The sequence below is a fragment of the Pleurodeles waltl genome, chromosome 8, assembly GCF_031143425.1.
Source record: "Pleurodeles waltl isolate 20211129_DDA chromosome 8, aPleWal1.hap1.20221129, whole genome shotgun sequence".
NCBI lineage: Eukaryota > Metazoa > Chordata > Amphibia > Caudata > Salamandridae > Pleurodeles > Pleurodeles waltl.
In genome coordinates this window covers 78410729-78430566 of record NC_090447.1, presented here as the reverse complement: position 1 = coordinate 78430566, position 19838 = coordinate 78410729, and the positions used below count along the sequence as shown (strand labels likewise).

Here is a 19838-nt window from a genome sequence, read left to right as displayed (position 1 = left end):
CTAAGTTGAGCTTTGGATCACAAATGGCTTTGAGAATCAAACTATTACATATTAGCTCATTGTTGTGTCAAAATTCGTCTTGACAAAAGTGAAGGAAGGGTTGCTACTGGGTCAATGCATCACAAGCACTGGGTCAATGCATCACACTGGGTCAGTGCATCACAAACACTGGGTCAATGCATCACAAGCACTGGGTCAATGCATCACAAGCACTGGGTCAATGCATCACAAGCACTGGGTCAATGCATCACACTGGGTCAGTGCATCACAAACACTGGGTCAGTGCATCACAAACACTGGGTCAATGCATCACAAACACTGGGTCAATGCATCACAAACACTGGGTCAGTGCATCACAAACACTGGGTCAGTGCATCACAAACACTGGGTCAGTGCATCACAAACACTGGGTCAGTGCATCACAAACACTGGGTCAGTGCATCACAAGCACTGGGTCAGTGCATCACAAGCACTGGGTCAATGCATCTCAAACACTGGGTCGATGCATCTCAAACACTGGGTCGATGCATCTCAAACACTGGGTCGATGCATCACAAACACTGGGTCGATGCATCTCAAACACTGGGTCAATGCATCTCAAACACTGGGTCAATGCATCTCAAACACTGGGTCAATGCATCTCAAACACTGGGTCAATGCATCTCAAACACTGGGTCAATGCATCACAAACACTGGGTCAATGCATCACAAACACTGGGTCAATGCATCACAAACACTGGGTCAATGCATCACAAACACTGGGTCAATGCATCTCAAACACTGGGTCAATGCATCTCAAACACTGGGTCAATGCATCTCAAACACTGGGTCAATGCATCACAAACACTGGGTCAATGCATCACAAACACTGGGTCAATGCATCACAAACACTGGGTCAATGCTTCACAAACACTGGGTCAATGCTTCACAAACACTGGGTCAATGCTTCACAAACACTGGGTCAATGCTTCACAAACACTGGGTCAATGGATCACACTGGGTCAATGCATCATAAACACTGGGTCAATGCATCATAAACACTGGGTCAATGCATCACAAACACTGGGTAAATGCATCACACTGAGTCAATGCATCTCAAACACTCGGTCAATGCATCACAAACACCCTCAGCCACACTCAACTACTTACACTGTCAACCTAGTCATGACCTCAGCAACACTGTTCACATCCTCAAGTAAATTATGCATATCCTCACACAAATACACATCCCCACACAAATACACATCCTCACACAAATGTACAAGTCGTCAGCCATCTTATGTATCCAATGGTGAAGATGGGTACCTCTGTAGGTCAAGGGCACAGAGAGGGTGAACCCTTTCTGCACCTGTGGGAGGGAGGGCAATGAAAGTGGCCATACACACCCACACAAATGTGCATATACACATATAGCGAGAGACACACTCACACATTTCAGCCTTCTCCAGATCCCACTCCAGTCTGCAGCGGGAAGCACAGAGATCCGCACAGAGAGGAAAATGTGTCTTGGGGACTCCAGTTAAGGAGGACACAAAAAGAATCACCTGCAGCTTTTGCGATGAACCAAGTCAGGGTCACAAAGGCTACAAAATGACTGACATTGAATACGCATCCATACACACTCAGGAAAGACTGAAGCAACACACCAAAAATTGGTACCCCACATACAGCCAATGAGGTTCTGACCAGAGTCGGATTCTGAGCCATCTTCAGCTGCTGTCGCTTGTAATGGACAGGAATTTCAAGAGCCTGCTGCCTCCATATAGAAGAACAGGGGGCCCCATCATATAACTACAAAGCCTTTAGTTCTTTCACCTCAGCTAATTTCAAACAAACCGCACACCGGAGGATAACAAGTCCGTATCGCTGTTGCATTCTGGATGGAGGTAAAGGTCTCTGACTCCCTCAGCCACCTTGCAAGACCAACCTGCCTGGCATGACCTGTGGGCTGTCACATACAACTGCAGTGATGCAAACACCACCACACAGTGGCCCATGCACAGATTTGCAGATACACATTTAAGAACTGGACTTGCAACATAACACATTAATGTTCTCTTTATGTGGTTTAGAGAAGAAGCGCTCAACAAGTCACTGCAGTTACGCAAGGCCACCAACAGAGATATCACAGGGGGAATGAGAACATAAAATCCTGCAATAGGAAGGCTTGGTGTCTGACACCTCTTGCAGTAAGAGCTTTCACTCTTTCAAAGAAGCTGACAAGGGACAACAGAGATATAGGGGATGAGAACACAAAATCCTGCAACAGGAAGCTTTGATGTCTGAAATCTCTTGCAGTAAGAGCTTTCACTCTTTCAATGAAGCTAAAAAGGGATAAATAGAGATACAAGGGAATGAGAACACACAATACTCTCTTGCAAAAATTAAACTATCCTATAACAAAAAAAAATGGAATGCATTTTAATCAACAAATAACTATGTGAGTAAATGTTACCTTAAACTCTTATAAAGAAGATTAAAGAAAATATCTACTGATAGCTTCCTCAGCGCTGGAGGAAATGCCATATTTTCACTCATTTGGGGAATACACCTGGTAGTCTATTTGAAGAATGGTTAATGTGTGAGAAATATTTTGTCTATATGTTAAAAAATATAGGAACAAGTCTAGTGTAGAGTGAGGGAAGCCTACTTGTTGGACGCATGTGAGAAGCACGAGAAGACGGATGGTGTTAAGCAATGCAGTCAAATCATGAAGCATCCGGAGAGCAAAAGCTGTGACTTTATGAAGATCATGCATCAAGAATCCAGGCTCTGGATCAGTGCTCCTAGCACAACAGAAGTAGATGACTGGTTTCAGCATTAATTCTTCAAAGACCTTCTAAATGCCTACCTACTCCAAAATCCATGCGAGTCAAGTCAAGTTTATTTAAATGCATATTTAATAAAAACCAATACCTCATACATTTAAAAAAAAAAAAAAAAAAAAAAACTTCCATTCTAGTCCAAAAGTTCTTCTTAAATTTATAACATATAAGATTAGTATATCTAACCGTAGTTTTTCTTCTAATTATAAATGTCATAAAATATTACTGTTGTTAATTGTTTTTGCTGGCAAAATACCTCCTGATTAGAGAGACTATGTTTTAGTCATAGCCACATAAGTTTTGCTATAAAGGGCATCGATTTCCTGCTCTCCACATCTTATGTATGCGATTTTAAGCATGTTAGAGAGGTATCTTAAAGATTTCTACTATTTAAAAAAAAAAAAAAAGTTATACATTTATTTACAATTAAACCAATACTCTGGAGCTAAAAATACTTTCCTGGATATTGTGCGGAGGCCTTGTAGGCCAGCGGAAACATATATTAAGTTTATACTAATTGATGAGCTTGCAATAGTATTTTATATGTCACGCATAAAAACTTTGTAAATCCATGCGAGGAATGGATGATGGGTGATGCAGTGGTACCTGACTGAGTGAACCACGGTGCATTTGAGTTAAGTTGCCAGAAGGCTGAAAGTAAAGGCCCCACAATAGGCTCCACACAGGCCTCCAAATATTAGGAACCCTGAGGAGAAGGCAAGGATTTTTAAAGGAGCACCAGCAGGTGCTTTTTGTGGGAGGTGGGCAATGCTTAGCACAGTTACTGGGGCAAAGGCTGAAATGTTCAAGCCAACTATAAGTGTGAAAAGGTCGGGGCTTTGGATTGAAAGACAAGTGTGTTCACATGTAGAGGATTTGTGCTACTTGGGTGAAAATCAATTTACAGGATCTTTCCAAAGTGTGACCGAAAGAGAGGCCACGGAGAAGCACGTTTGTGATGTGAGTTACAGCTTTATGCAAATCAGGAAACCACATAGTGACAGGGCTTGAGAAAGGAGTCAACAAATGCCCCCTTTGGTCGAGAACAACCCATGATCTGACTAAACAAAAAAGGTTAACATTTAACAATTGAGTATCATAAGCAGAAGAAGCCATAGTTAGAAATAAAGTTAGATCTGCAAGGCCATAGTAATGTCAGTACATCTCCATACAAATCTCTGAACATGTCTAGATGGCGAGTGCCAGCACCTCATCAGGGATGTGTATCGGCTAGCTGGAGCTCCATTCACCTCCTCAAAGAGAGACGAATTCTGGCAACTACAAGGACAAGGAGAGGAGAGAGATCAGGGTCAGGTGTTAACACATTACCAAGAGACTTAAAACAGGCAAAAGGCAAAGGCCATTAGTGAAACATATCTACACAGAGAGAAAGACACTGATCTCAAGTGAAGAGTGCCTGGTTCTACCATTCGCCCTTTCTGTTGCAACACAGCAAAATCTATTCTCCTGCTTTGCCTTTATTTTCACTCTCTTGCTTTTGCCTTCCCACAATACGTAATCACTCCTCTGTTTTTACAGGTGTTGGGGTAGGGGTGTTTGAGAAAATAACCTTTGTCTCTTGTCATGAATGTGATGTGAAGTAACTGGGTAATCCAGTAGTGAGTGACAGTGTCTGCACTGATGTGATTGGGGCACCTCTGCATGGCATTGCTCTTTTAAGAATATCAGTAAGGTTTGGATGCTACCAGTGTGTGCCAACGGCTCAGAAAAACAAAGATGTTGAAAGGCAGCTGTCAATAGGGCGCTTTAGCTTTGCCACGCCTGGCATAGGGGACAAGGGGAAGAGTCCTTCTGGATGATGGACCACACACCTGGTGTCCCAAGGGTGGACTGTTTGGGACTAGGTGGGTAGTAAGTGGAAGATGTGATTTGGCCACCATAGTTAAGAGTTTCAACCCATATGGGTGAGTTTAGGGCATGAGGTCCACGGACACTACACCAGAGTACGGCCTGCGCATCCCATTCACTCACAGCCCATGACAGAACCCCAAAAATGAACACTAGTAAAACCTCAACATTTAGGTAGGCCCTTAATTAGTTCACAAACGATGCATCACACACATGTTCATATATCACTCTATGTTACCGCTCAAGATTGGAGGTGTCACCCTTCTGGGTTCTCTACTACCAGAGAGGGAGGAAGAATGACTATGCAGACGTAAAGCTGAGCTCTCTAGTTCATCCAATACAGAACCTCATAACTCTTCTCCGTGAGCCAGGAGTCTATTCTGCTAATGCTGAGGCGTGCATAATGTCAGTGATCGGTAAATGTAGTCTTATGGATTAATGACCTTCAAGAGTAGAAAGTTGCTTTAAATCAGAGCGGATAACCCTGGACTTAACATAATAGTTTTCACTATCACATCCACTGTCTGGGCCTCCTTCTCCTGACGGCAGTGGGTGAGGAAGATGTCCATCCTCATCAGGGTGGCAGAAGACTTATCAGGGCAAGCTATGGTTTGAGAAACCACAACTGGAACTGAAATGGATCATCAAGCATCTGTTCTGTGGCTCATACCCCAGAGGGACTGGCATAAAAGAGGATTAACAAAGAACAGCTGAAATAGTGTCATAGGAGAAAATTTAGAGTCAATGTGATCATGTGAAAAGTCATGCACTCAGGGCTCAGAATTCCAAGGGGTCAGTGCTGGGTGGAGTTGAGGGTTTAAAGCTCAACTTGAGCATGACCTAAGGATTATCATACCAGATGGCATCAAAAAGTCTAATTAAGTGACAAACACACAGAAAGAGAAAAGGGAAAGTTAAGCAAGAGTTGGACAACAGAGCACAAACACTGGACATAGGGATCATTTAACTCAGCTAAAAAAAGAATTGTAAGATCCTAATCAGTTTACCAAAATTTCAGTTGTACATAAAAATGGATCATCAATAACCCACTGCCTCGCCACTGGCTCGTCATTGCGAAATCAGATGTCAAAGACACTTAACACGTACACACAACATACTTGGCAGTCAACTGTTTAGTAATTGGCATGCTTACCCTTGTGGTGGATTTTTGTCCAGCCAGCCCACTTTGATTACCGAAGAGGGTTGAGTAGGACCATCGTCCATAATGCTGCTGTACAAACCCGGGCTGCCTGATGACACTGAGCTACTGGACTGAAGAACATTCAGGCTTCCATCACTCCAAATATCACTAGAGAGAGGGAGAAAGCAAAGAAGATAAGGATTCAGATTCTAACAATTCACATCAAAGCCAGAGTAAGACCACATCCGCCGGGCCACACTGGGCCGAAACAAACTGTCCGAAATGATTCCTGAGAGCAAATAAGGAACAGAAGGTCTGTAAAACAAAGTCTAGGAGTCGATCATGGGTTGGTTTATGCACCTATATAAATGAAAACAATGAAAAACCCTCAACCCAATACAACTTGCTAATTTTCTCAAGCTCACAGGAGCTCAGAGTAGTTAGGGAAACACAAGAGAACCAACCATCAGCACAGAGATGGCTTTTAGTGTGTTAATAAGCAAATGATCCCCCCAAAAAGTGTCTCTCTTTTTTCAGATTGAATCCAAGAACACAGCCAACACGTTTTTCGAAGGAAATACCTGCTTCCTCAGGGCTTATGTACTGAAAATGACATCAATTTACAAAGCTTCAAATTTGTAATATCACGAGAGACAAATTATCCATCATTCTAAAGTTGCCTCACATTGGCATAAAGTGCTTAGCGGCAAACCAATTTCACAGAGAAAATGCCTTGATTAATAGCTTGGTGCACCAAGGAAAACATTTGAAGGGGTACCTCCTTTTGATGAATAAAAAATATCTACCCGATTCGCATGATATTTATTAATTGGCATAACAAAACTGGAGGGGGCCCCCCTCCGGACTCACTCCATCAAGGTGCTGAGGGGGCCCCCTGGATCTTGGGTGCTGTGGGGGCCTTTGTTAAGCCACTGTACGTATTGATATATTTCATAGTATAGCCTTGTAAGATACTTCAGGTAGTTCATGTAGAGAGCTGGTTAAAACCTGATAGTATCATGATTTCCTGAACTTTTCATACTAATAATTTTCATCTCCCTTAATTATTTCAGGTCCATCCCAACCCTCTCAACCCCACTGCCCAACATTTCCACCTCATTCCCCCTGCGCCACACCAGCCAGACAAATCTTCCCTCAAGAAAAACCTAGTTGATAAGACAACTCTTTCAGCTAAACTGTTAATTGTATACCTGGTCCTACTTGTAAAGCTGCTGTCTCCCTGTAGAGCCAGATACAAAGATGTTAAAGGTTGTTCTCTCTGCCTCCTCTATAGAACCACCTACCCATCGAATTGAGAATTGAAAAGGACTACATCACATGCAGTAAATCACTGAAGACACACTTTTACCAAGATTCTGGTAGACCAATAAGGTTGGAGTGCCTGGCTGACTTTCTCAAGTCCCAATAGTCAGACCCCTCAGGCCAGCTTGGCGAGCTATCGACTTCTCACTGGTCTTGCCTTCATCCCCCCGCCCCCCACACCAGTGGGTCTATTAGACAGCAGTGTGCAGTGGTCCCTCTTGTATGTTTGCCTGTTCCCTCCCCTCTCATCCACTGTGCTCTGAGGCCGCTTTCGAGTGTTCTGTAGTGCTTAGAAAAAAAAAAAATCCCAAATACAAATATCTATACTGCTCTGGTGAATTGTTGCACTTATTAAAAATCTGAAATAGAATTAAATATGTCTGTAAAGCAATAAACATGTCTGTAAAAAGTTGTACACTTGTAGTGTAGCAATATATGAGAACCTTAAAGAAACCAATAAAATAAATATATTGGAAATGTGTTTTTTGCATGTGTAACTTGCCGAACTGGTGGTGGGTGGGGAGACTATGGTAGATAGGGGTGCAATGTTTATTTATATTGTGTTGCTACACTCTTACCAAAATCAATACAATCTGCTTATTAAAAAATCTATATACACCTCATTGGAGATGCCTCGAGCTTCCAGTTTGCTGCAGAGTGCAGGAGAGCTGGGTAATGAATTGCTGATGGACTGGAGGGGTGAGCCCACTGCACATGGCATCTTGGGCACCAGCAGGACTGAGATGCAAGGAGCTCTCTTGGTGCAAGCGGGACGACAAGAAAAGCCCGCCTCATGAACGCGCTGCTGTGCATAACTTTTTCATAGATTATTATTACCTAATTCATGTCCACTGAGAGAAAAAAAAAACTATGAAAACACGTTAATTCAGAAATATTTATGTAAAGAAATGAAAATCAAACCTTTGCCTTTTAATTTGCCCTAGTAAATTCATGCGCATGTGACATATGATGAAAAAGAAAATCATGAGAACAGTCTGGCCTTCTTTCAGAATATGTCAGAATTATAGGGGGTAAAATTGCCCAGGAAAATACCCATCACATTACTCCCCATTGTATCCTCAGGTCGTAATCAGCACCTAAGAGGCGCTTCTGGTTTTACTCAGCATAAAACTCACATCCAAACTGAAACACAACTGGAAACAGCATCTTTTTTCCCTATAAAAATTTATAAAAGTGTCACGGGCGAAATTTGCAGATGGACAAATTATATATAGGTCCAAGCGTTCTTTGCAAAGTACTCCAGTGTGTGTCCATTTTGCTAGGAATCATTGACCTCAATATTATTTTGTAAGAGTTCTTAATTATTTCTTTATAAAAGGGGTGTTTATCAGGTTTTTAACTTCTATTTATTAAAAATAAAACTATTTGGCTTCAGCTTCTCATTATTCGGCCGAATAGCAAATACAAAACTTGGCCCAATCCTATAAAAATAAAAAGCTTGATATATTGCAACAAAATGCAACCGAATTCCAAACAGAGGCAGTAAGTGATCCCAGGACCTTTGCAGCACTGCACAATCATATTGTTTCTGACCACTGAGCATGTTAACAATCAAAAGCACAACACAAACATCTTTGGAGTGGGTCGCGAGGTGCACACAACTTATGTGCCGAAGTGAATGGGTCAATTCATCAATTTCTCCTTGGTGCTTTCAACTTTGATCCAATCAATTCACAACAATTTTGTCACATGCTATTAAACCAGTTAATTGAACCATATCCAGTGTTGCCAGATTTTGATTTTGGCCCCAAAGCATTTCGGTTTTAGCCTTCACCGGGGGGCTGGTTTACACACTTTTCACCATCACTATGAAAATAACAAAATTCACACAACCAAACAACAATCTATTTAAACCTTTATGTATAATATCACTTACCCCTTATACAAGTGGTACACTGTGAAGTGAAACTCAGCCCATGCTTGTTATAAGTGATGTGTGATATCGCATTGTGCCCACCTCTGAGCAGTGATATAAAATATTTCTGGCAGTGACTTTCTTATTCCAATTGGAAGCGCTCTATGCTCTAATGTTATGTGAGGAGCTTTCCTCCACTGCAGCCATAATGTTTTAGCATCAACTAAAACCTTAATCCCCACCCTTTTGTAGTGGTTTGGATCAGAATTCCTCAGAAGCCAGCCTGAAGCCCCTGCTCCCAGACAGCATTCATATATGTAAGCCACAGCTTCCTTGGATTGATAGTTGATCAGTATAGATAATCTCTTATCCATAGATGCCCAATAATATAGCTGTAAATCTGGTAGTGCCCAGCTACCTGGGGTTTGTGGTATTTTAGGAAATTTGCCAGATCTGCAGACTCTTTTATATCTGCAAATAAAAGCAGATATGCCCGCCTCTATCGCTTAAAAAATGCCAGCAGAATATATAGTGGGATAGTACATAATACATATAAAACTTTTTGTAAGATACTCATCTTTACAAAGGTACCGCTTCTGATTTATGTAATATAAGTGTGTCCCATTGCTGCATCAATGCTTTTGAATTTGTTAGAAATGGGTTATTTGTTTCAAAGATCATATATGGGGTGGTACTAATATTTATCCCCATTGTTTGACCACCAACTTAGTTTTACACAGTTTGTGTGTACTTCCGTTTTGGTGGTATTTAATATATACTCTGAAACTCTGCCAAACTCTAATGCTGTCTCTTCAGCAGCTGGGATTGTTTGGAGACTATCTTTAGAAAATATCACCACATGACCCACATAAGCGACAACCTTTAGTATGAAGGACTTAAGACATACTGGAACAATTTGCTGATCCTCTTTTAACTTTACAAAATAAGGTTTCATGTATGGGCAACAGGAATCCTTGGCATGTGCCTCTTCGTGTTGCAATGTTTGCAGACCGTTTGCTCATTTTAATGCCAATAGTAGGTTGATTGTACGGTTTTTGCACCAAAGAAATGAAGTTAGTGCCAAACTGCATCTGTGCCAGTAACTACTGCAAATACCCCCAGAATACCTGATTGAATGTTTTTTCTGCATTCAGTGGGTTCCTGACGGCCTGCTGTGATCGAGCATTTTGTGGCCTCAAACTTAGTTATTATCTTCTTGATATGCGTGGTGGTATCACATCAAGGTATACATTAGTGCTGTCCTGTGGAAACCAGTCTCTATTACACATTTCTATCATTTGTCTAATGTTTTCGAATATAGTTTAGCATTCAGATGATTAGGAAAAATGAGTTGCATGATCCTCTCTCTCTGCAGGTTTGCCTTTCTTTAAGAATATTGATATAGTAAATTGTCGAGAAGCGGGAAATGGGTTGCCTTTGTATATTTTGCTTAATGCATCTGTAAGCGGTGCAAATACTGCATCCTGAAAGAATCTATAGAACTCAGCATGAATGAGGCCTGCCCTTCTTCCTTACAATTGGCTAAGGTCTGTATGGCATTCATCACCTCCTCTCTAAAGAATGAGGAACCCCAAAATAGGCATCCTGGGCACAGAGTGATTTAGTGATATTTTTCAAAATATTTAATCACTTACGCAAAATCTAAAGTTGATAGACTGGGACGTGAGAAATTATTGCATCATGCATGTAGAAAAGAAAATACTACTTTTGTCTCAAGATGTCTTCTTCAAGCTGCAGAATCAAGAGGATTAGCCTCAAATATTGGCCTATTTGACCAATGAATCTGACTTTAGAGAATGTTTTAATGAGCTTCCACTATTTGCAAACAAAAGACGTGTGAATTTAAATAAATTGTATACAGCAGTAGAGAGATGAGTATGGCCAAGCGGTCCTCCTGTCCTGGAGGCACTTTACTGTGTCTCTGCTGTTCAGTTCTGTTGCAGTTATCAAAGGACAGATATATTCCACTACAGATCAACAAATCAAAATCAAGGACAACCTTTCACGTGACACCACAAATTGCATTTACTTACTGAAATGCCCTTGTGACAAAATATAGGTAGATAAAAGTGAGCACAAAATTAAAGCACAATTGTTGGAACTTAAAAGTAACATTTGGTGTTTCAATTCGGGTACCAATCAATGGAGAGAATGGACACAAAAGATTGTGTTAACATCAACAGAGTCCTATTACAGAGATAGACTTTCTGGATCATCTTTCTCAAATGGGCTTAACGACAGACTAGAAATATCCTGGTTGTTCTAAATACGTGTTTTTAACAAGTTCCATCTGGGTTTGGGCTCTGAGGTTGGGCCCGACAGCTCATGCAAATGACTTTAACAATCCTAATAATTCTGGCTCTGTTTTAATAATTGTCCTGATCATTACTGATATTTGTCATTGATATGTTTGTCAAACAGTTGACTGGGATGGACAAGGTTGGGCATCTCCTGTGCCAGTAGGTGTTCACTGTATGAGCATTTGTCCCAGTTTCTATATTCGCGTTGAAAGAGAATTTATTTCTAGATGTTGATCTCCATACTTCATAGGTAAACTTTGTACACGATTAGCGAGATTTGTATCAGTATTATTGTTTTGTTCCATCTTGTGTCTATACACTTATTTGAATTGTATGTTAGCCATTTATTACTTTGCTGATTTGGGTGTCTTTATGCCACACAATATAGGTTTAACATATCTAGTTCTGAATTTTTGTTTTTAAATAGCTCTCTTGCCTCACTTTGCATGTTAATTGTGTGACTGTACAACTGTTCACACTTTCAATATGATGTCAGCCCTCTGGGCGGACCATGCGTCTCTGGCCGACCTTGACTTCCCTGTATTCCTTCTGGTTGAGGAAAATTCAACCTGCATGTAGTGGCGGCTGCCACTGAATGTGGGTGGCGGGGGAATAAAAAATAAATAAAAAACACTTACCTTTCTTCCGGAGACACGTTTGTGTCTCCTCTGTCCTCTTCCCGGCGGCACGCAGGCTCCCAGGTAATCATGGTGCTGCTGTAACCAGCATGACAGCAGCGTCATCATTGGTGTGAGCGTCCTGCTTCGGTCCTGCTTCGGCGGGAGTGGGTGCCTGTGCCCTTTCTACACCCGGCTGTTCAATACAGCCAGGCGGAGAAATGCAAAGTGCGCATGTCTGTTTGGCCAGCCCAACACGGCTGGCCAAACAACCATGCACATTTATTGTGCACCAACCACTCCTCCCTCCAGCCCTCCTCCGGCTCCCTCCAGCCCAGCCCCGCCCTAACCCGGCTTCCAGGAAAAATAAACTGATAGTAACGTTTTGTTATCATTTTATTTTTCCTTCCCCTTCTGCCTAAAAGTAGCGGGGCGATGCTCCTCCACCTTAGGGGGTGAGCTGCCGCTTCCTGCGTGCATACTACGTGTAGCGCCTGTCCAGTTCCCTACCCAGGTGACAGATGCTCCATTTTCCCACCACGCCATCACTAGATTACTATATTTTTTTTACATTACACATGCAAATCTCACTGGTAGCATCTCCTAACTCACCAGTGTTTTTTCTACGTAGTAAAGCACAACCTTAGTGGATGATCGTCAGTCCATGTGCTGTCACTCTGATTAACATTATCGCTAGCATGTCGGTGATTTCACTTCTGTTCATGGCTAGTGGGTCTATTGTGATTAAGTACAGTCATTATGTTTGCTCACCTCTTTTAATATTCGGATATTGAAACATGGTTAGTAAAGGTCTCCTGTCTCACTCTCTTCTAGTTTAGTCTTTGATTTTTTTGAATGCTTTATAAAACCCAAACTATCAGTTTGTAGGAAGAACTTTTGAAGCAGAACCAACTGCCCAGAGGAGGCTTTTTTTACATATATCCAAATAAGAGATAGATTATTTGAGACAATCAGATGTAAAATTTAACAAAATTGATTTATTAGAATCTCTTAGTAAACCAAAAGAGCTACAATACAAAATGTTTATTCAATTCTCAGCTGTAAATTGCTGAATTGCAATGCACAGCTCTTGGAAGCCTGGGCTTAGGTATGGACTATGCAGGTGACAGTTGTGATGGTAGAACACGGTTTTGCATTAAGTAGCAAATATTTTCCTACTGTCAGCCTCTTAGTTCAGTATTAGAAGTTTGCCCACAGGCTGTATTATACGCTGAGTAGGTTATATCCATTGAAGTGCCGGGCACATAAAAAAATCCCTGGATGTTTAATGGAGAACGCTGATGATTGCTACTAGTATTATGCTTAAGGAATTTTGATGGGCCAAAGGTTTATCTGAGATCCTGGCTACGGATATTACTCTAACTTTACCCCTTATGTTATTAGCAAATGGTACATCAGGGATTAAAATTCCAGCCAATTTATAGGTCTATGCTTTGTAGCAATAGCAGATGGCAAGCTAAAAACTGGCACGCATTGGGTCGATTACAGGCAGCCTGAATATACATACTGGTGGCAGGCGATGTGCACTACATTTGAGACTGAATCAGCATTATATAAAGCAAAAGGCATTTAAGGGAAACATAGGAGTGGATGTATGGCCTAAATTCCATCGACATTTCAATATATTTATTTAAAGAGCACGTTATTCTCTGTTCTATAATATTAAACAGGAGCTTTGGAATCGTAGCTCACATGAACAAAGACTGACTGCATTTAATAGCCCTCTCAATTTATTTATTAGATATTTTCTAACATAAATTTGTGTATCTTATTATTTTTTAATATCTCAATAAAATATAAATAGATTTTGTGTAAGCTTAAGTAGCTTTTGGATAGTCTCTGTCAAGGAATGTATCTAACATATGAGTGCTTTGTTCCTCAGTCAGTTGTAAAGCTGGTCATTTGTTTGACCTTCATAAACTGGCTCATTGGAAGAATGTTTTTCCAAAAAGTTGTATGAAAACTAGCATAATGCAGAAGGCTATTGTGACCAGTGGATTTGGATTATAATCTTCTTGTTTTCTGATCTTTGTTGATGCTGAAATGTACATCCACAAACATGGTATCCATATCTTGGTTAGTGAAACTGGATTGTATGGTGGGATTAACAGTTTGCGGGGCTTCAATATTGTCCAAGTGTTGTGCTTACTTGCCATCCCATAGTATGAGGACATCATCTATGAACCTCTTGCATAATCATAAATTCTTCTGCCCCTCGGGATTGTATAATAAATGGTCATATTCAAATGTTAGTCGTTTAGCTAGTTGTGTACCAAGAAGCAGTCAGGAAGGCCATTGAAGTTCTGTTGAGGTGGAGGTAACAGGCCTGACCATATTCAAAGTATCTGCAGTATAATGTAAAACATTTTACATTATGAAAACTAGGTTTACTTATAAAGCTTCAGCACGTTATTATTATAATAAATACTTATATAGTGCAAACTGCCACCTGGTAAGGCATCCTGGCGCTATCTATTAGAACAAGATCCAGGCACTTACAGAAACCTCAGCCTTATTAAGCCAGGTTTTCAGTGCTTTCCTGAAAAGATGTGAGGTTGCTAATAGTATGGAGAGGGTTCGGCAGACTAGCCCAGAGACTGGCCACTGGCACAGGGAATGCTCTACCCCCTATTCAAGCTTTCTTAAATTTGTGAACTTTCATGAGGTTGGCATTAGCTGAGAGTAAATATTTAGGTGGAATTAATGTAGCATTGTAGTTTGTGTTGAAGGAACAGTGAGATGGAAGTTCTATGCACTATACAAAGTGATATAAACTGGACTCTCTTGGCTACAGGGAGCCAATGCGGAGTGTAGAGCAGCTGAAGTAAAGGAGTGACGTGGCAAAGAGAGTGCAAGTTTTGCTGTGACAGCCTGGACTTTGTGCTAGTGTTGAATAAGGTAACCTGGCGCACTTAGAAGCAGAGTGTTGCCATAGTCCAGTCTGCTCACAATGATGCTTTGCATCACTAGATGGCAAAAGCAAGTTGGCAGCAAAGATAACATTTTGTGAAGGGCCCTCATTAGGCCATAACAGATGAACAAGTCTGTTGATATGACTGGAGAGTGATAGATAACTGCCCATATAGGCTTCCAATTTCCAAAAAGACTTTGCAGTGAGTGGACCTGAATTATCCTCAGGTGGCCAGAAGTAAACCAGTAAAGAACGCAAAAATGCCTCTGAGAAAAAAAACTCATACTCTTGATTTTATCCCCATTGAATTTAAGTGAATTGGCCCTTAACCAGTGTAAAATGTCATATAAACATTCATTAAAAGAAGCTATTGTGGACTGTGAAGTATAATCCAATGTGAGGATTAGTTATGTGTCATCTCCATAATTTATAAACTTTATGCCATGAGAAGGCCTTTAATACACTTTAAATAATGTCGGACTAAGGGAAGAACCCTGGGGAACTTCCTGCCCGACTGCTCTGAAAGGATGAGCAAAATGGAAGAAAATGAATTGCTTGAATTCTTCCCTCTAGGAATGATACCTGCTACTGCACAGCCCTTCTCTGACACCAAGCTCAGTCAGCCTTTTAAGTAAGAGGTCATGGTTGACTGTATCAAAGGTGACAGAGAGGTCAAGTTGTACTGAGACTACCTGGTGACCACTGTTCACCGCCACTCGAAGATCATCCAGTGCTGTGGCGAAGGCCACTTCTGTATCATGGAGGGGATGGAACCCAAATGGGCCTCATCTAATAAAGTGTGCTCTTCCAGAAGCCTGGCAAGTCTCTTATTCTCATAATTCTCCAGGATTTTACTGGGGAGGGCAAAAGGAGATAAGTCTATAATTGTTGAGAGCCGACGAGCCCGCGGAAGACTTCTGCAATTGGGGAAATACTGATGCCTTTTTCCAATCAGTGGGCACTGTGCCCACCTCCAGAGGCTGATTACCTGTGGCTGCTAGAGGCTGACGCATGGTAATCAGATAGTAGCTTCCATACTCTGGGGGGTAACAGGTCCTGCTGAGAGCCAGATGTCATTGAGTTCACAATACTGAGAGGCTCATCGATTGATAGCTGACCTAGGTCCTCTGGCAAGTGCCCGGGGGAATGTCAGGTGGAGGAGATTGAAACTTCTTCTGATTCTGAAAAAGGAGTTATCAGTAAATGTGGCGAGCCTGGTTGAACGGTGAAAGTTGTGATAATACCTTTGATCTTATCCTCAAAGTAAGTTGCCAGGTCATCACAGAGCACTATACACAGAGGATAAGTACTTAGTCCTGGCAGTATTAGAAGCTACCAGGGTTTCTTTTGCATAGAATTCTGCTTGCTGTTTTGATCTGTTTTTATAACTCTTCAAAGCCAGCTTAAAATCAGTTCCTAATTTTGCAAAGTATTTAGAACATCAGGATTTTTCCTGTTTTTTCCTTTTTTTTTTAGATTGGCGTTTATCAGCTTGCAAGTCGTCGTTGAAGCCGGGGCGGAAAGACGATGATGCAGAGTCCTAATTTTCAGAGGTAGGATGATGCAAGTGGCCTGGTTATCCAGGTCTGGTAACTGTTGTACTCCTCCACTACAGAGTTTGTCATACTCGGGGGCAGGGTGCAGGGAAGTGACAATAAAAGTTCCCCCAGGGCTTCTGGAGGTGGTTTGGACCAGAACCGCATGGATCACCGGGGTATTTTTTCTTACTTGGGCCCGGGGGGTGAATCGGCTACCTGCAGATGAAAAGTGATAAGTGAATGGTGGGACAAGGCTTGAGGGCACACCTCCTTTAACTCAGTCAGAGGTGGTGGAGCACGAATGTAATTCAGTGTGTATCCCTGTGCATGTTTAGTACCAGAACAAATTGGTGAAGGCCCACAGCAGCCAAAGCATTCAACAACTCTAGGGTGACAGAACTACTGGAAGGCTCAGCCCAGATATGTAAGCCACCTAACACGACACATGCCACGTTGGATATAATTAAAGGCGACACAAAATCAGCAAAGGCTTGAGCAGTGTTCACACGGGGCCCTGGTTGGTGGTAGCATACTAGCCCGGCCACAGAACCTGAGACCCATATACTGAAAGTGAAACCTAAGTGTTCGGCCAGGTGGAATTCCTGTATCGGTAATGTTTTTAATGAGTGCTTTAACGATAATGATGAGCCACCGTTCGGATGCCTCTGATGTTCATTGTGTGGAATCAAGGTGTACAATAAATGTCCATCCAGGTTACATTATAATATTATGTCTGATTCAGAGACTGCTGAAAATGTGCTTTGTGTAAAAGACAATGCGCTGCCACACGATGCTTTACTTACATTCAAAATCACCCCTCCTCATGTCCATTACAAGTAGATGGGTTGTAAAAGTTTGTCATTCTAAAAAGTGGCTTGTGGTTCTAAAAAGCTTGAGAACAGCTGTACTAGCAGATTTATAAATCATTTATTGCAACAGAATGGCTGCATGGGAAGCACAGGATGCCAACAGCGGAACCGACGTGTTCGTGCCATATACAGATTAGTTTGAGATTAGCACATATTGTGCCACGTTGAGTGTCTAGTCAAGCCATTTTTAGGTTGAAGCCTACCAGATAGCACAGCTCTCTGGTTGTAAAGATGTACTGGGGACATGCTGAAAGCTGACCTAGGAATGCATTGTACCCATTACTTACCGTTAGATTTGTATTATTTGTGTTATGCCACTTCCATTTGCTTGGTTTCTATTCGTTGTTGTAAGGAAGTATCTCTTTTTGTATGGTCACCTCCAGGGTTTTTGACAGATGCTGTTGGTTTTTCCCACTCAGAGTGCATGGAGGCCTGCGAACCAGACCTCGGTGCAAGTGCCCTGACCGCAAATGGTGCATGTTACATTGGATCTACCCTACTGGGAGGGTTAACTTAACTGTAAATCCTTAGTACATGGTACCCAGGCCATGTAAATTAGGAAGTCACCCCAGGGATTGCAGCACTGGTTGTTACATTGGTAAAATGAGTCTTCAAGTCAGCCACTGCAGACTGGAAGGACAGTTTTAGACTGGTAGCCCGACTTTGTCATTTAAAGAAATAGCAAAGCCAAACCTCCCTATACAATATGTGTAAGTCACCCCTATGGCACGTCTTCTGATGCCTAAGGCAGGATGCAACATATTTCACAAGCAGAGCATGTATTTTTCATGCTCTGGCAGTAAAAATGAGAGATTTTTGTTGTTACTGTGGAAGGACTTGTCGTCCCATTGGCGAGTACAGGGTTACAATGCTGACCCCATGGCTGTGCTTACTCCTTACCGATGTGACCAACGTTGATAATACAAGGTATCAAACAACTTACTGCATTAAGCCCGACTTAATTCTCAAGTCGAAATTAATGTAACAAGTAAAGGTGCATAACTTTTACAAAATTGCCACTTTGTTGCCTTCAATGTCCTGTGCTCTTAACAGTTTCACAAGGAGCATGAACCAGAGACAGCTTTCTCCCTCCTAGGGAGGTGTCCAAACAACTTTCGGGAAAGGAGACAATAGGAGTCTGCAGTGGAGAGAGGTGTTACATCCCTCTTGGAGGAAGCCACACGGGTGTTGGTCCAAAAGACAAGCTTCGAAGCTAAGGCCACCTTTGAGGAGCAAATGGTGAACAGTTGGGAGAGGGATAGTCCCATTGTTTAGGCAGGCTAGCTGGCACCATAGAAGGAGAGGGCAAACCTGTTGGCAAACTGTTTTTTCAGGTGCATGTAGCCTCCTTGGTAACCACACCTCTGGGTTGGGATAGGGAGCTCTGGATGCGAGAGACAGATTCTGGGAGTAGGCAGAATGGTGCATCTTGGGAAAGCCAGATGCCATATTTCCCAGGAAGTGTTCACGGGGAGGGAGGGACCCTAGTAGCACATAGGCTACTGACCACGTCTACACTGAGGGCACATTCTGAGCATAAATAGGGCAGCCCTGGAACCCACATCTCGACTGGACTGGACGAAGGACTGCCTTGCTGTAGAAACAGCAAAGAAAGGCTGCACTGGCGTGTGCCTGAACCTGCGGATACAGGTGGCTAGCACAGAAGAAGGGCTGTGCCTGTTGTGTCCTGCTGGAGGATTAGTCATCTCCGGAGCCTAGCCAAAGCAAAGAGACTCCAAGGGTCAGTTGACTGATCTCCTATTCACCATGCAGGGCCACAACATCTGAGAAGCCTGCTGGGGCAAGTTGGTAGCCCAGAATCTTCAGGCTGCCTCCAAACGCCACCGTGCAGCCCTAGGGACCAGGAATCAATGTTCAAGGTTGCACTCAAGTTCGCTGAGTGTGGGAGAGTTGTCGGAGTTCAGCTTGGTCGCCCATAAGATGAGTTTTCACCCAGGGAAGGATTTGGCAGTGACCGCGATACCAGGTGACTGGTAGCCCAGTGGAGCCTGGACTTCTACCAGCACCAAGAGGACTTCGAAGGACATCGTCCTTGTGACCAGGACCTCCTCACTCCCTTTGTGGACAGACGCAGGAAGTCCCCCCGTAAACCACATCACATCCACGGCATCTTCAGCATCCTTCATTCCTTGCATCAGGACCACTTCCATAGGAAGTCACTGCAAAAGATAAAAGTGCCTTGAGCTGACTGAGGTCTGCTTCTCCATTGGACATAAATGATTCTGAGGACCTTGCTGGTCTCCGGCTGGCTTTCTACTGGAGTTGGTCATCTAAAGTGACTCTGAAGTGACTGCAATACAACTACCTCAACTTTTTGGTGAAACGTTTCTAAATGTCAAATTTGGTGAATTTGCCAATACTTGTTCAGGGTTGAGTGAAATGCTTTGATTTACTACACCTTGTAAATTCCATATCTCTGGAACCCTTCAGTGGATCGTTTTTGTAGTGGTCTAAAAATACAGTCCATTTGTATAAATGAGTATTGGCTTTCTTAAGTGTCTTGCTG

General features: G+C 42.3%; 1 protein-coding gene across 16 annotated transcripts in view; it reads right to left on the bottom strand.

The window, feature by feature from the left end:
• ARAP1 (ArfGAP with RhoGAP domain, ankyrin repeat and PH domain 1) overlaps window positions 1–19838 on the bottom strand; it is a 720258-nt gene that overhangs the window by 226552 nt on the left and 473868 nt on the right. For 14 of the 16 annotated variants that reach the window (XM_069203774.1, XM_069203773.1, XM_069203771.1 and 11 more), the window contains 2 exons: window positions 5848–6003; window positions 4035–4103 (listed from right to left, as the gene is read on the bottom strand). In XM_069203774.1, coding sequence (XP_069059875.1) covers window positions 4035–4103; window positions 5848–6003 — 225 coding nt within the window. The remainder of the gene's footprint in view (window positions 1–4034; window positions 4104–5847; window positions 6004–19838) is intronic. The other 2 variants (XM_069203778.1, XM_069203780.1) reach the window with 1 other exon arrangement.